Raw genomic sequence first — 17,516 nt, 5'->3', positions numbered from 1 at the left:
AGGAAATGGACAAGAGTTCTGCCTATCTAAAATTGTCTATTTATAGATTTCTAATTTGTAATTACAGCTGGAAATGTTGCAGTATATTTTTTATAAATATTATTAAACCAGAGGTTTTTGATTCTTGTTCCCTAGATTAAATGTTTTCAATCCAGACGCCATGGAACAAAGTCTGACAGTTTTCCAACCTTCTATATAGATAGCCTTCACTTAACCACAGTAACTGGGACTGAGGTTTTTTAGGCAGGCAACGTGATCATAAATTACAATATCACATGATCAGGCTGCTTAGCAACAACAGTTCTGGAAGTCTCTTTTATCATTGTTTAAGGACCATGTGCGTCATTAAATGAGAACCTCGTATAACTGCAAGCTCTGACTACCTGCCAGTTTCCCCACTAATTTTGCTAGTGGGAAGCTGGCAGGAAATGTCCTGATCATATGAGCACAGGGACATGCAATGGTCGGAAATCTGGGCGAGTTCACTGCAATCATGTGATGACAGAGACACTGTGACAGTTGAAACTTCAGACACCAGTCATAAATACTACTCCTTTAGCAGTATTGCAAATTTTAACAGTCACTGAAAGAGTGGCCATTAATAGAGGACCACCAGTATTTTATATTTTATTTTTTTAAAACCAGTAAATTTAACTGCTTAGATCTTAGGAGGGAATGGCTTTTTTTTTAACCAAAATTTGCTGGTAACCAAAATACATATGTGGATTGAGAAGGATGATGTCATATCACTTTCTGAGTTATGTTTCTTGTATCAATTATACACACAATATAAGGTTAAGGTTAGCCCCAAATCTAAGATTATTGCAGCTACAATTACTACACTAAGGAAATTAAAGTTCATTTCTTCTTTGTATCTTAAGAACGTCACAAATTTTATTCTTCTAATGAAATGCTGTTTCATTTGACAATATCAACTGGATAAATAAAATAAGCAGATTAGTTGCATTGTAACTTATCACCTTGTTTTCACCAGAAGATTTGAGTTTTTCCTGTAATTTCATAGTGGTTTGGTGTATCCGCTCAATTTCTTCCTGCTGTTTAAGAATCAGTTGCCTTTCTTTCCGAGCTGCCTTATTAGCTTCCTGAAGGCGCTTAATTTCTGCCTTTATGGGTAAATAGGATAAAACAAAACAAAAAAAAGAACCGTTATTTCCTCATTAGCTTACCTATTAAATAACCTTAACTTTTCATTCTTATTTTATGCTCTGCCACAACTGACAATTTCCTGCTTGTTGCTTTCATCCAAAGTTTATTAGAAGTTTATCCCAATCCCTAAAGAACTCTCCACTGTTTCCTTCTCCTAATTTTATACTGTCATTTTATTATTATCTTTTACTACTGTATCTAATCTTCTTTCTAAAAATATAAATGTTCTCTCTTCTTTCCCATACCAATTTTCTCTAGTTAGTTACTAGTTAGAAGTTACTATGAATTTGGCTTCTCCCTTTTTATTGTATCTTTCTGAATTTCGTGTATTGCTATCTTTTTTTTATTTTTAAAACAATTTTCCTAAGAAAACTTCTAGCAATAGAAATTTATAATAAATTTCTTAAAACTAAAATTAAAATGTAGAATCCCCAGCTTTCAATTTTACTCTCTGCTCTTCAATTTCCTTCTTGTTTGGTTACTTCAGATCCAAAGCTTGTGAGCAAGGACAACATCTACTGAAGTCTGTTTGCCCCCAAATAGCGCTTATAGGTAACAGTTTGCTTCAGGAAATTCCCATTGCAAAAGGCAATTTTCCTAGTCTATGACTTTTTTTAAAGGTTAATTAAGAACTTTCCTTCATATCCCTGTGATAGTTATGATTAATGTTGGGCGGGGAATAGTATTCCCTGTATTTGAGTTTATTATCTGTTTGCTTTTTCCAAAATAATTTGTCCTGCTTTGTGGGTGCAAATGTGTGATTTGGCACAAAGACTGAAATCTTCCTAACCTTTGCACTAGGATTCTTCGACAAGTGACTTTTCTTTTAGCCACAAATGACTCTAATTGGGAATTTCCATCGCTAAGCAAAGCCATCATGAGGTGGAAGATCATGTATTTGCACCACTTAGGAATGGCAGTATCAATAGTCCTGGTTGTGATCAGGACCACACAGTCATTAGGTGAGTACCTCATACTTCCCCTGCACAGCTACTTTACCTCTACTTCAGTTCCCACCTCTCTCTCTCCCATCTCTGCCCTTTGGGTCTTCTTGCACTCTGTAGCCACTTACCAGTGCTTTTAAGTAGTACAGATAGTCATCAACTTATGACTGTCCATTACAGTCGCAAGTCATGATGGTTGTTAAGCCCACATGATTGCCTTGCTTAACAACCCTCATCTTTCCTCTCTCCCTGGTGTGGTTGTTAAGCAACTGCATGGGCCATTAAGCAGAGCACAGGGTGCCTCATATAAGGGAGAAGCCCTTAAAGGCCTAGCGCAGGGCTAGGCCTGCCTGCCCTGTGCTTCCCAAGGCCTCCTCTGTGCTTGGCTTTCTGCTTTTCAACGCTAATTAACTACTGCAAGAAGATCACAGAGACTGACTACAAACAATAGCACGATAAAGCAGAAAGAATGGAAGATGCACTGAAATATCTGCAAGAAATACAATTTGCCTACAAGCAAGAACTGGTGGGACCGCAAAATAGATTAAGTAATAGAAAATGAAGAAGCTAAAGTACTCTGGGATTTCAGAATTCAAACAGACAAGCACCTGCCACATAACACCCAGGCTTAACAATTTCAGTAAGACAGACAAAAAAGTCTGGATGGTGGATAATGAGTACCTGGAGACAGCAGAAGAGAAGAGAAAGAACTGGAGAAAATCACAAAGTATAAAACCTGCAAATAAGAGCCTTGGTGAAGCAGTGGGCTAATGCCTCCTTAAGTAACACCAGCTGCCTGCAATTAGTGTAGGTTCGCATCCCACCAGGCTCAAGGTTGACTCAGCCTTCCATCCTTCCGAGGTAGGTAAAATGAGGACCCAGACTGTTGGGGGCAATAAGCTGACTTTGTAATAATGCCGCTGGGGGGGGGGGCAAAAGCCCTAATAAGCAGGCATATACATAGAATGAAGGCTACTGCTAAGCTTGTAAGCCGCCCTGAGTCTTCGGAGAAGGGCGGGATATAAATGGAATTAAAATTAAAAAAATTAAATTAATTAAATTAAATTAAATTAAATAGAAGTAGAAGAACTGTGGCAACAAAAAGCAAAGATAGTACCAATAAGTGCCTTAGGTGCAATCCCAGGACATCTGGAGCACCATTTGAACACCATTGATAAAATCACCATCAGTCAATTGCAAAAGGCAGTATTACTGAAAATAGCTAACATCCTGTGACCGTACTTTTAACATCATAAAAGAACAAAATCTGCTTAACTCAGGTCCTTGGAAAGGACTCAGTAAGTGGATAAAAATCCCAAAGCCAATCTAAACATCAGACTGACTTTGGAGCTAATCATAATAATAGTAATATAAGCAGCCTACAAGCATCTGGGCATTTTAAAGTTGGATAACCTGAAGTATGGATAAGTTAAAAATGTGATTAGTAAAGAATACATCCAAAGAGTGAGAAAATTGCTAAATATGAATGGTTCAAACATCACCAAAGCCATCAATACCTGTGACATGATACCTGTTGGAATTATTAATTGGATATAAGCTCATCTGAACAGTTTGGATTGAGAAAAAAATACATGACTAGTCACTATGCATGACATCCCTCTAGTGATATTGATAGATTATACCTGCCTTATAGAAATGGAGGGAGAGGTTCACTTCAAGTCAAATAAACTGTCAAAGAAGAAAAGCTTACATTGGCTGATTAAGTAAAACACAGCCAAGAACAAGGATTGATGCAAGTAAAAATTAGAACTTACTGAATGGACAGGAAACAAAATATGAATGTTGAAATAATGTAATAAAAAACACAAACTGAATGCTGGAAGGGGAAAGCATTACATGGTCAATTTCTACAAAGATTTGAGGGCAAAGTGGATAAAGATAAAACCTGGCAATGGCCTATAACTGGAACATTAAAAAATGAAACTGAAGTCTTGATTTTGGATGCTCAAGAGTAAGCTAATGGAATCAAAGGCACAAACGAAAGATCATCAAATGATTCAAAGTGCAAATGGTGCAAAGAGGCAGAAAATATTTGTCTGAAATGGTATAGAGTTTCCTGCCTGAGCAGTGCTTGGACTAAAAGACCTCCAAGGTCTTTTCCGTTATTCTGTTAAAAAAGAGTAGATCATATATTCAGTTTATGTGCAAGATCACGTAAACTGATTATAATCCAAGACATAACAGTCGCTAAAAAGATTCACTGGATCATCTGTAAAAATGAAAAACAGTTGAAACAGTAGTTGAAAACGAGTACCGGTAGGTTAAAATATTGTGGGATTTCCAAATACAAACTGATAAAAGTCTTGATGCACAAGACACCAAATTTAACTGGATAATTGATGTGGCAATACCAGGGGATATAGAACAGAAGACAAAGAACTGGAGAAGATCACAAAGCATCCAAATTTGAACCTTGAAGTTGAAAGATTATGGCAAAAACCACCCAATGGTCCCAATGGTTGCTAAGTGCTAGATGTCACTTAGAAAATCTGTGCATTGACAACATTTCCATCTGCAGTTACAAAAGGCCACACTAGTTGAATCTGCACATACTCTACGCTGATACATTATGATATCCTAGGTTCTTGGGAAGAATTCAGCGCACATGAAGGTCAATACCAGCTAAAGAATGGACAGCTGTGATTTCACATGGTTGTGCACATAATAATTTACAGTTGTTAATTTTGGGTTGCCACAGTGCAGTCTTCACTTTTAGAATAATAAGTGCTGTACTGTATCAAAATTGTCACTTTACAGGTCAAAATTGATAATTTTTCACCATTTATTTTACAATAAATGCCCTACTTAGACATGGCCTGTACTGTATACCATCCTACACAGTCAATTTAATTGAGAAAATATGTATTCATATAAATGTCAATTCAAAGTATTAATACACTACAGTCTATTAAAATTTATATTTCTTTAAATAAATATATATGACATTAGTACAAATTATTACAAGATCTAGCTTCTCCAGCATCCCAGAACCAGCCTCTTGGCAATGATCGTTATGTATGTGGACACACTAAATAAAACGCAAGATAAGGTAGTATTTTGGATCAACATTAATTAACCCCTCACCCAATAAATCTATTGTAAATCTATTATTTGTAGTGATAGTTGCACTAATTATGACTTTAAATATTTGAATATTTAATATGATTTTCAGAATATGTCTATAGCCAATTAATAACCCGTTTGAGAATTAACTGAGTCAGAACTACCTCAAACTACTCCAGCTCTTGGTGAGAGCATCCATTTTAATTACTTGACAGGATAAAAGAAGTCCTTTGAGGAGGTTTGTTTGTTTCCTACCCAATCCAGTCTACATCCCTGGAATACTTGGGAGATCCTCTGTCCAAATTCTGGCCAGTCTTCTTTACCTTCTGAGAATAGCCAAGATTAGCCAGATACCCCTACATATGCGGCAGCTCAAAGCAGTCAAATGTAAAAGTAGTGTTTACCTTCTCCTGCTGAAGTTTAAGAAGCAGGCCACGTTGTTTTTTCCGGATAGGTGGCATTTTATCATCTTCTCCTTTATCTCGTAAATGTCTAAAAATAAGTAGCAGGAAAATTAAATCTCTTCCACTTTGGCACTGAATTACTTTGCCCTCTATTTTCTTTTCTTTGGGGGTGCTGGTGTTGCTTTTTATTCTTTTTTTACACTTGATAAAACATATGAGTTTTATTTCAATGTCAGCAAATGCATAAAGGAAATTTGGAAGCTATTCAACATTTATTTAAAAACCTTAGATGTGAAGTAGGTGAGATAATTAAATATATGATATTATATATAATTGTAGGAAAAGTATCACAAATCAAAGAAGCAAAACTGCATTTGAACCTTTTTTTTAAAAAAAAGACTTCATTTGAGAAAATAACATTATGATGTAATGTATAAGGTCATAAATACAAAAATGGATTGGCTGGGTGAGAATACAAACAAAACAAAATTATATTAAAGACTGTGATCATATTAAAATTGCAAAGAACTCTCCTTTTGTTGTTATCTCTTTCATGATATTCACGAAACATTTGCAATAAGAATGTAACATAAATCAAAAAAGTCTGAAATCCTTAGGATGGGAAAACTCTTGGCTATGTTATACATCGTGTGGTTTCCAACTTTTACCTTTTCTGGTGTTCTAGCCAAGCTAGTTCAGCCTTAGTCTTCTCTTTAAGTGCCTTTTCACGTAATCGGAGCAGTGAAGACTGGTGAGCTGCTCGCATTTCTTCTTCTCTCATGTACTGCCGTACCATTTCCATTGTAAATTTAGAAAAACTGTCTTGTCTTCCTGAAAATGGCAGGTTTAGCTCCTGATGAAAAAAAAAAGTTTCCCCAGAATTCACAATCTCTTTACTGGTCAAAATGTTTGCAAACTATTGATGTACTTTTACATTAATTGTTACTAGATTTCCATTGTTGTTATGTAGAAATACTGTTTTCTACAGTGAAGATACATGGACATTTTATGTATAAAGTATGTTCATTTATTCATTTAATAAATTTATCTGTGAGAATATGAAAATCAGTAACTTGAGACAAGCAGCAACAGAATAACAGACAATAAGAGCATTAACAGAGTTACAGTTGAGGCAGAAGAGGACAGGGAAATATATGTTTTTCCAGGTACAAAGGTATTATTCCGGCATCTATTATCCTCCCCAGTGCACCTGAGAAGAATCCCGTTATTAACTCATATGCGTTGCCTATTTACAATAATATCTGAAACATGCTTTCTAGGAAGGCCACAAGTAGAAACTGGCCTCTTGTACTTCTGTCCTTAAAAAATATGTTACTAAAATTATTAATTCAGCAAACGATATTTGGCAAAATGATGCATCTAAAACAGGTTTTAATACATGTATTACCACTTCCAGAGATCTCTATAAATCCACCTCACCCACCGATTTTCATATTTTTAAAACTGTCTTCATGAATTATGCCTATTATTTGCTGAATTATTCACACTACATTGAATGAGATGATTTTTTTTATTCTCCATGAAAAGACTTATGGGAAGAAAACCACAACTTATGCAAAATGTTGAATTTTTAGCAGTCAACATAATGATGAACCTCTGCAGATATTTATCCAGCAGTCAGATTAGTGCAAAGAATGTCAGATAATGTCACCTTCAGTGAGCAACATATTTATTTCTGCTGATTATGATGGATGTTCTTCTAAGAGCAGTTACACATATACTGCATAATCTATAACCAATTTTAAAAAGCTAAAATAACTAGAACATATGCAGGAATAAAATTCCCACATAATCAATTGGAAATTGGAAAACAGGCCAATAAAAATTCTGAGACTCCAAAAAATGAACAGGAACAGCCTATTGAAATCTTGCCTTAACAGGTGACAGTGTAGGCTTTTCAGGAGAAGCTTCCTCATCAGAATAAACTTGGTGACTTCGTTTCTTCAGATTGATCCGGCGGTGGCTCTCGGAAGGCAACAAAGACCGAAATGATTGCTCTTCAATCTCATCTTCTGCCATAGACTCATCAAATTTTAGGGAATATTCCGTGGCAATAGAGGTAGAATCTGAAAAGATACAATACAAGAAGGAGAAAAAAATACATAGAATTCATTACATTACATTACAGAACAGAAAACACTACAAAATAAGATGATGTTGCAAACATAGAATGAGTAAATATTGACTGAATGGATAGAAATATAGATATGCCTAACTATCAAAATTCCCGACCTTATTATGAAAACAATAAATATATACATGGACTCTTTGGATAACTATTACATAATAGAGCTGGGTAAACCCTTTGAGAGACATGTTTTGGGAAGATGCAAGAGCATATATGTACAAGTAGTCTTTGCATTACAACCTTAACTGGAATCAGACTTTCCATCCCTAAGTGATAAGAGTCGTAAAGCGTGACATCAGTTAACCTCATTGCTTAGCAACAGACCAGGTTGTTGTAACCCAGAGACCACCTGAGTTATTGAGAGAGGACCTCATATATCCTGAGCCCTAGGCAAGCAAGCTGATGGGTGAGAAGGTGTGTGGGTGCTGTGGATGGGTGCTACTGGGCCAGTGGGAGCCACAGGGTGCCACAGGGGTTATAAATGGGCAGGTAGGTCAGGAAGGGCAATGAGAAGTGGTCCTTGGGATCTTTTACTCTGTAGTGGGGCACCTCAGGAAAAAAGTGGGGAGAAAAACATTTTGGGAGCAACTTGCAACCTTTCTGCTGGCCTCCCCACTGACTTCGCTTGTTGATCACGTGACCACAACTTTCAGCAAGTCGCCAGCCCGAGTACCCAGATTGCAATGACACAATTGTAGGGACATGGCTGGAACTCCAATAACCAATTCTAAGTCCCTCTTGTTCAGCACCCTCATAACTTTGAATGCTCAATGAACAAGTGGTTGTAACGCAAGGACTACCCATAGTAGCTCTTTTCGAACCATCAAATCTACTGAAATGTTTCCTGGCTCTCTAGCAGCTACTCTGCACATACACTGCTTGTGTCTACAGAAGCCTTTGCAGATATTGGAACAACTTTCATAGCAGCTGAACAGACCAGAAAAAAGTTGTAGCTTTTTAAAAAGACATTGTGTACACACATTTATGTTTTGAAACATTTTCTCCTAAAGGATTCATTCAATTCTAGTACATAAATATATAAATGTCCTGCCAAAAGGAGTCAGAACATTCAATGTTAGGAAAGCTATTTCCAAAATACTTTTTTTTCTTCTTTGAAGGGATGGCAGAAAAAAAATTAGGCTGCGAACTAACCTTGCCTTTTGTCAGCTTGTATATCTTGGGATAAAGAAATAAACGTTACTATTCTCTAACAATAGCTCTTCCTGGAATCTACTGAAAACTAAGGCTACAGTGATTGAAATGTACATCTTTCCCTACCCCACCTCATTTCCAAGAATTCCATTTCTTGGAAATACCAGAGAAAGCAACCGAAATAATTCTGAACATTTGTTTCGCAGCATTCATACATGTATGCGTGCCTGTAGAGATTAAGTTTACCATTTTTTTCCTTAAAAATGATAACTAGCGCAACAAGAAGAGAAAGAGTTATCCAGCCAGTAGTTTCAAGAATAAAGAGGACGAAAGCAACAGCAAGCCAGGGACAATCTGGCAGTGGATACTGTCAGACTGCAAGTTCCCCAGAGTCCAACAGATGGTTACTCAGAAATAAACATAAAGAAAGCAGAATGGTGAGAAGGGGTAGGGAATTATTTTTATATTATTACCACGTAACCCATCAGCAAAACCACTGACACAGCAATGGAAAGAATACAGATCATTATGAAACAAAAACTGAATGAGCATTATTTTAATTAAATACTGATCTGAAAACTAACCTCTCTCATCAGGAACGGATGGGATACTGTTATTCTGCAATGAATCATTCATTGCTGTAGGAGCTTCCTCCTCAATGGAGCTGCTTGGTTTTTCATGATGAGAAAGTTTCTTGGCTTCCTTTGAAGATGGACTTTCCTGCCGACTGCTGCTACTACTGCATTATAAAAAGACATACAGGTGTTCTGAATGAATACTGATGTAATGCACAAAATGAATTTGGGCAACTTGGTGTTGTGTGCCAGTTGTACCCATTCCTGGACCTACGGGCTCTACTCACAGTCCCTCAGGTGTTAGTCACCTCTTCTTTGGGCTTCTGCAATGTATTCTATATGGGTCTGTCCTTGAAAAGTAACTAGAAACTTCAACTGGTGGAGAATGCAGCAGCATGGGCAGTTTTGTGCGTGTCCCTAGAGTGGTATGCATTACCTCTGTGCTCCACAAGTTGTACTGGTTGCCAGTTTGCTTCTGGCTCCAATTCAAGGTACTGTTTTTTACCTTTAAAATTCTTCATGGCATGGGACCAGGTTATCTGAGGGGACATCTGTCCACAATTATATCTGCCCATCCCATAGGATCTGCAGAGAAGGCATGCTATGAACCCAACTGCTACGGAATTATATTTGGCAGGTCCCAAGAAAAAGATCTTCTCTGCTATGGTACGCTCATTATGGAATCTATTCCCTCTGGAAATGACATCAGCTTCATCTTTTTCAACATTTTGCAAGTCTTTCACTATGTTATCAGGCCTGCGGGTTCCAGAGGACGGGGGAAATTTTGTGATGGCTCCCTTACTGTGATTAATATCATCCTCGCCTGCTCTGTATTTTTAGTGTAGTATTTTTAAATTGTCATTGTTTTATGTATGCTTATTGATTTCTAATTCAGTGTTATATATAAATATGATAAAATAATGAACTCTAAAATATGTGCTTGCGTTGTGTACTCTTTACACTCTTTCCCCCTAGGAATTAACTTTCACATCACAGAGTATAACATTAAAATAAAATCTTTTAAAATCCAGGGTCCCAAAATTTTTACAAGAAGCGGAATCAAGGTCTTTGATAACCTAGTGACGGCAAATGTTTTCAGTCCTGGAGAGCTAGCTATAAAGGCTAATGTATACAACTGGTAGAATATGTACACACCGGTGGCTCAAATTATTTTAAGAAGAACTGTAAAGTCCATTGAGAAACAAGTTCCTCAAGCACATAGTTTTGCTTTTGCATAATTTCCATTTGCTCTTGATACTTCATGCCTGAAAATTCAGGATCTGGAGTTTCCATAATTTTAGGGCTTGTAAGTGTATTAGGAATTTTGAAAAAAATGTCAATATCTGTTATCAAGGGAGCCCATTTGCAAAACTGCTCCTGTAAGGGGTGCAAGCAGCAAAAATAATCATCTCCCAGAAGTGAAAACTGATATTTGTCTTTCTTAAAAGTATTTGTCCAAACTGATTAATTTCAGCTGGGGAGAACATGAAGAGTCAGAGATGTACTAGGAATCCAGAACTCTCGCTCATTTTCAAGATCATCCTCCTCAAATTACATCATTTGTAAATCTCACCATTCAAAATTCAAACAAACTCATTTTAACTCCAAACAGATGTCATCAGTTTGTAACTGTTCCATTCAAGACCGAATTGGGGTATTTCAAGTCCAAAATATTACATATTCAAAAATTTCTGCAAACTACTTTTTAGAAACTTATTCCCCAATTAGCTAGCATTTCTAGTTATGTATTATTTTTTAAAAACTCTGTATACTACCTCGAATCTTTTGATTTGACAACCCCATAAATTTAATGAAGTGTTTACTAACTCAAAGCATTAAATCAATTGCTATATTTATAAATAATAAATTTATAAATATAGCAATTGGTTTAAGAATACTTTGAGCTAGTTTTAATACACAAAAAGAGATATAGGTTACTGAAAATACTATTCACGATAAATACTAGCTATCAATACCTGAATTAAGTAAACCAAATAATCTTACTTGGTTGAATTTATACTTAATATAGTGATTATAAATTTTGTGTCTCACCTCTGATAATGTGCCTTTGATCTTGATGATTCTGAATAGCTATCAAATGTATGCAAATCATTATGTTTTGAGTCATTTGTCTCCTCTTTACCTGGTGGGGTAGTGATTGAATCTGCTTTTCTATTACCGTATTTTCCGGCGCATAAGATGACTTTTTAACCCATGAAAATCATCTCAAAATTTGGGGGGTCGTCTTATACGCCCAGTCGTCTTATATGCCGGAAAATCAGCAAGCCCGGGAAGGCACGCACTCCCCTCTCACTGTGGAGGAAGCAGGGCAGGCTGGCGTCTGGCGGGAGCCGGCAGGTCAGTCCTGCGCACGCGCACACTCCCCGGCTGTTAAGGAGCACTCCTTAGCAGCCAGGGAGTGCGCGCGTGTGCAGGACTGCCCTGCCGGCTCCCACCCGACGCTCTTCCCTCTGGAGGCAGCATCCCCGAGGACTCCTTAGGAGCCGGGGAGCGATGCTGCCTCAAGAGGGAAGAGCGTACAAGAGGATACAAGACAGGGGTGTCCGCTGTCACCTTTATTGTTTGTTTTAACATTGGAAATATTACTGATTAAAATACGAGATTCAAATAAAATTAGGGAAATTCAAATAAGAGATCAGGATTATAGATTGAGGGCATTTGCGGACGACCTGGTTATTACAGTAACTCAGCCGGATTATTCAGTTGTAGAATTGATGGAGATAATAATGTTATATGGGAAAGTTTCTGGATTTAAGATAAACACACAAAAAACTAAAATATTGTCTAAGAATATGAACAAAAGGCTGTTTTAGAAGAGCTAACGGGATTTGAAATAGTTAAAAAGATTAAATATTTGGGGATATATCTGTCAGCCTCAAATGTGAAGTTATATAAAAATAACTACGAAATGTTATGGGGAAAAATACAAAAAGAATTAGATAGTTGGAAAAAACTACAATTATCTTTATTGGGAAGAATTGCAGCAGTGAAAATGAATGTTTTGCCGAAATTTTTATTTTTATTTCAAATGATACCTATACTTAAAAAGGATTTAAATTTGGAGGAATGGCAAAAAGGAATTAATAAATTTGTCTGGGCAGGGAAAAAGCCATGAGTTAAATTTAAGATAATGCAAGATACGCGTGAAAGAGGTGGTCTTAAAATGCCTAATTTTAAATTATATTATGAGGCTGCTGCTTTGTCATCGATAAGTGACTGGTTTAATTTAACACAAGGGAGATTATTAAATCTTGAGGGTCATGATTTGTTATTTGGTTGGCATGCATATTTATTGTATGATAAGAAGGTGGATAATGTGTTTAAGATACATATTTTAAGGTATGCTCTGTTGCGATTTTGGAAAAAGTATAGACATAAGTTAAATTCTAAGATACCAATTTGGACAATACCTAAACATGCAATAGAAAATATAAATGTGGGATTCAAACAGGATGAGACTACATATAAGGAAATTTTAAGTTTAGAAAGGAATGTATGGCAATTTTTTTTTATTTTTATTTTTAATTCCATTTATATCCCGCCCTTCTCCGAAGACTCAGGGCGGCTTACAAGCTTAGCAGTAGCCTTCATTCTATGTATATGCCTGCTTATTAGGGCTTTCACACACTCCCAAGCGGCATTATTACAAAGTCAGCTTAATTGCCCCCAACAATCTGGGTCCTCATTTTACCTACCTCGGAAGGATGGAAGGCTGAGTGAACCTTGAGCCTGGTGGGATGCGAACCTGCACTAATTGCAGGCAGCTGGTGTTACTTAAGGAGCCATATAATATTTTAATATAATATTTTAATATTATTAATATTAATATTATTATTTTAATATTTTAATATAATATTTTAAAAGAAGAAAAGATTGTACAAACTTGGTTCCAGTATGGGCAATTACAGCCAAGATGGAAAGAGGATCAGAAAGCTGGCTTTTCGACGACTGATGAAAATTTGGTAAAACAAATTAGAGATCAAGGTCAAGCACATATTAAAAGGGTATATAATGCATTAATAAAAATTGACTCAGAAACGGAACTTGTTAAAGATTGTATGATAAAGTGGGTCCAGAATTTCCAAGAAGTTATAACAATGGATACTTGGGAAAAGATCTGGGTTAGAAATGTAAAATTTACGCAGGCCCAAAATTTAAGAGAGAATTTTTATAAAATGTTTTATAGGTGACATTTAGACCCTAAAAAATTAGCAAGTATGTATTCGAACTGCCAGCCCAAATGCTGGAGGTGTGGTTGTGAGGATACAACGTATTTCATATATGGTGGACTTGTAAAAAGGTTAAAGAGGGAGGGGGAAGAGGGAGTTTTTTGTATTCAAAAATGTATTGTAAAACTTTTCAATAAAAAAAGGGAGGGAATAGTTATGATTTGATATTGACAATTATTTTGTCTGTCATATCACTCAACGGAAGTTAGGATGAGGGTTTATTTTCAGTAATGATTCCAAAGAAATCAAACTAACTCAAAATTCAGAATTTTATTCTCTTCGAAATTCAGTCTGCCATATCTTATGCGTTTCTGTAAGCTATTAAAACTAAACCATTTTCATAAAGTCTTTGATATATGAGCTGACATTATCTTTTAAGCATTGGGTATGTTAGATCTCTTTTATTATTTTATGATTTTATAGTGGATGTTTTATCGTTTGTATTGATGGATGTTGTAAACTGCAAAAAGTTTTTGATTACAGATCAAATCAGATCTAGATCAATCAACCAAATAAATGCAAAATTCTGCACTCAGAGCTTGGCCCCTTAAGCCACTCACTGCTTTCACAAATATCAGTGAAAGCTGTATTAAACTTATGTGACTATTTTGAAAACTTGCATAAGGAAAGGAAATATAAATTATGTCTAATGTTCCAAAAACACTGGTTCCTACTCCCTAAATATATCCATATAATATGCTGTTGTACTACTACAGTACTTACCTGAATTATAAACTATGCTATGCGATTTAAAGTCAAAGTTTGGTGATAGTATTTTACCTCATTAATGAGTGACCAGATAGTTCCTCTAAACTATTGTCAGAATCTGGGTTCGCTTCTTGTTCTCTGCTGGTCACTGTGTTACTAGACAGTAAGTGCTTTACTTGTTCCAAACCATAGTCACTTTGGGGGCACTTTGGAGACACTTTGCTTTCTTCCCAGAGAGAGGCATTTGGAAATCCATTTAATGATTCTGTCTCTGTAATGTATTTTAGAAAAGCATGTTTAAAAGTGAATACAAAAAATAAGAATTCCACCACCAACTGATAAACACAGTGAATGTTTTTAGATTTTAAAAATATGAGATTCTAAGCCAGAACTAGAGAGGTGCAATATATATTTGTATTTGAGAGTTATGCCACTCTCCCATTAAATCCCATTCATAAAACTTCCTTGACTATCTTGAACTAATCGTTCTCCATCTAACCTATTTTATTCAGTGTGAGAACAAAAATTAAGCAGAGAGAGGAAGAGGAGATTAGATTTTAATAATAGCTAAAGAAAAGCAATATTTGGCAAGAAAGAGAAAGTCTGAAAGAAATAATGTCACAGTCTACATTAACAGGTAGTCCTTGACTTACGACAATTGACCCTGGAATTTTAGCTGCTAAGCAGTGCAGTCGTAAAGCAAGATACCACAAGACCATATTGCTTAGTGGCCACTATTACAGCAATCCCTGTGGCCATCATTAAGCAAACTTTACCAATCATTAGCCAAAGATCCACCCCAATATAAGCCATTCTGGGCTTGATCCCTCCCAACTCTGAGCCTCAGTCAGGTAAGGGACTCCCCCCACCTACCTCCTCCAATCTCTGCCCTTCTGGCCATCTTGCACCCTGCCTTACAGAGTCCCGAACAGCCTCAGAACCACGGGGGTCTGGGGCTTCTTGCCATGCCCTGGGAAACTGCAACCGTAACAGACCCAGTTGCTCTTGCCACCCTGCACTCCAAGACCTCTGCTGCCTTGTGCTCTGCTACCATCTTCTTGCTCTTGCTGCTGGCGAGGTGTGCCAGCCTAGCTGTTGCACCATATATGGCCGATTTGTGCAATGGGAAAAAAACCCCACAAAGCAGCTTTAAGAAGCCAGAGCATGCCAAAATATCCTTTTGGCACCATGCTCCTGAGCCATACGGAATGGCTTTTTGTTTTTTCATATTTTTTTCCATCATAAAGCTAGTCCCATAAGATGCAGGAAGAGGCACAAAGGAGTGACTGCCTCATGGCGGGGCTGTTCTGTGCTTTCTCCTCTTTTTTACAGCGCAAAGTCAGCCTCATATGGCGTAGCAACCAGACCAGGCATGCTTTGTTAGAAGCAGAGACAAGAAGATGGCAGAAAAGGTCAGCTGGGGTTGTGAAGTGCAGGATGGCAGGGGACCAAAAAAGTATAAGTGGGGGGAGATAGGTGAGTGGGGGGAATTGCAGCACCCTTGCAGTTCTAAGTGCAGGTGGGCCGTCAAGTGGCTGAATTTTGATCATGTGGCTGCTACAACAGCCATAACTTTGGGCATGGATCATAGGACCCTTGGTTCAGCACCATGATCGTTTGAAAGATTGCTAAACAAGTTGTCCTACGTTGAAGCCTACCTGTATTTGTACTGGATTATGGTTCAAATCATGATAAAACTCTTCATACAACAACAAACAAAAAGTGAAATTTAACAATACATTTTACCAAACCCGATATTATATAATGGTAGTAACATTAGAAACAAAAAATAGTAACTGGATAGTGTTCTTCTGATTGCTCGTGGTGATTTTAGTAATCGTTCCAATTTCCCCCCAAAATCTGTGAAGTTGGATGTCTGGAATGTGGTAGGATTCTCCACAAATACTAAAATTACCTTAAAGGTAAAGGTAAAGGTTCCCCTGCACATGGGTGCTTGTAGTTTCCGACTCTAGGGGCCGGTGCTCACCTCCGTTTCAAAGCCGAAGAGCCAGCGCTTGTCCGAGGACGTCTCCGTGGTCATGAGGCCGGCATGACTAGACGCCAAAGGCGCACAGAACGCTGTTACCTTCCCACTGTAGTGGTCCCTGTTTTTCTACTTGCATTTTTACCTGCTTTCGAACTGCTAGGTTGGCAGAAGCTGGGACGAGTAACAGGCGCTCACTCTGTTATGCGGCACTCGGGATTCAACCCGCCAAACTGCCGATCTTCTGATCGACAAGCTCAGTGTCCTAACCCACTGAGCCACCGCATCCCTTTAAAATTACCTTAAGGGTCCCTTAATATTTGATTTAGATTAATTAATCTTTGTAATTGGTACTGGCCTGAAAGCCTTTTTGATGTATGTATATTGTGATGAACTGGTCAGCAAACTTATCTTTGTAATAAACAAACAGCTGAAAAGCTCTTACTTTCTTTTCTTCCTCTTCTTTTAGAAGATGTGGATGCACGAGAAGAACCTGAAGATGGCGATCTTGAGGAATGATGGGTTAATTCCATAGTTTGGTGTTCATAAGGCAATTTTTTACTGGCAAGCTCTCCTTTCAGGCTGGTACTACTTGTGCCGCTGCCAATACAAGCACAGAATTACACATCGTTAATATTTTTATTTTCATGGTGAAATCCATCTAGATTTTTGTGAATAAATATAATTATGGCTAATTAATTCCTTTACACAGGGATTTTCAAACCCTTTGATATCATAGCACCCTTGAAATGGAAACGTATTATGGAACCCCCACCATGAATAAAACTAATGACTTAATTGGAGTTAAGAGTTTAATAAGAAATAAATGTACCAGTTACTTTTATCTGTTAAATTTAACTTATATATCAAATGAACTTTACAATAAAGTGTATAAAAAAAGAATTAATTATATACAATGGAGATTTACAATAAAATTTAAAACCAGTATTTCAATAAGGAAAATGACCTTGCTGACTTTTCGTGACATCTTACAAAACACTAGCAGTCTGTAAACTGCTTTTGGAGCTCCTTCTCCTAGCCTGGCTATATTGGAATAGCAATCACAGTCCATCGTCTCTTTTCCTTCTAGCCTGTTGCT

General features: G+C 37.1%; 1 protein-coding gene across 1 annotated transcript in view; it reads right to left on the bottom strand.

Annotated features, from left to right (window-relative positions):
- The window catches only part of LOC310638898 (centrosome-associated protein 350-like), a 101,198-nt gene that overhangs the window by 37,492 nt on the left and 46,190 nt on the right, over positions 1 to 17,516 (bottom strand). Inside the window, exons 14-21 of the mRNA XM_083360260.1 lie at positions 16,863 to 17,017; positions 14,506 to 14,704; positions 11,528 to 11,647; positions 9,485 to 9,639; positions 7,493 to 7,686; positions 6,268 to 6,452; positions 5,600 to 5,687; positions 981 to 1,124 (exon numbers count right to left, since the gene is read on the bottom strand). Of these exons, the coding sequence (XP_083216386.1) occupies positions 981 to 1,124; positions 5,600 to 5,687; positions 6,268 to 6,452; positions 7,493 to 7,686; positions 9,485 to 9,639; positions 11,528 to 11,647; positions 14,506 to 14,704; positions 16,863 to 17,017 (1,240 nt within the window). The remainder of the gene's footprint in view (positions 1 to 980; positions 1,125 to 5,599; positions 5,688 to 6,267; positions 6,453 to 7,492; positions 7,687 to 9,484; positions 9,640 to 11,527; positions 11,648 to 14,505; positions 14,705 to 16,862; positions 17,018 to 17,516) is intronic.

The sequence above is a fragment of the Vipera ursinii genome (assembly GCF_947247035.1).
Source record: "Vipera ursinii genome assembly, chromosome: 3".
In the NCBI taxonomy this organism is placed as follows: Eukaryota; Metazoa; Chordata; class Lepidosauria; order Squamata; family Viperidae; genus Vipera; species Vipera ursinii.
Note: the sequence above shows the minus strand (reverse complement) of the source record. Positions and strands in the feature narration are given on the sequence as shown.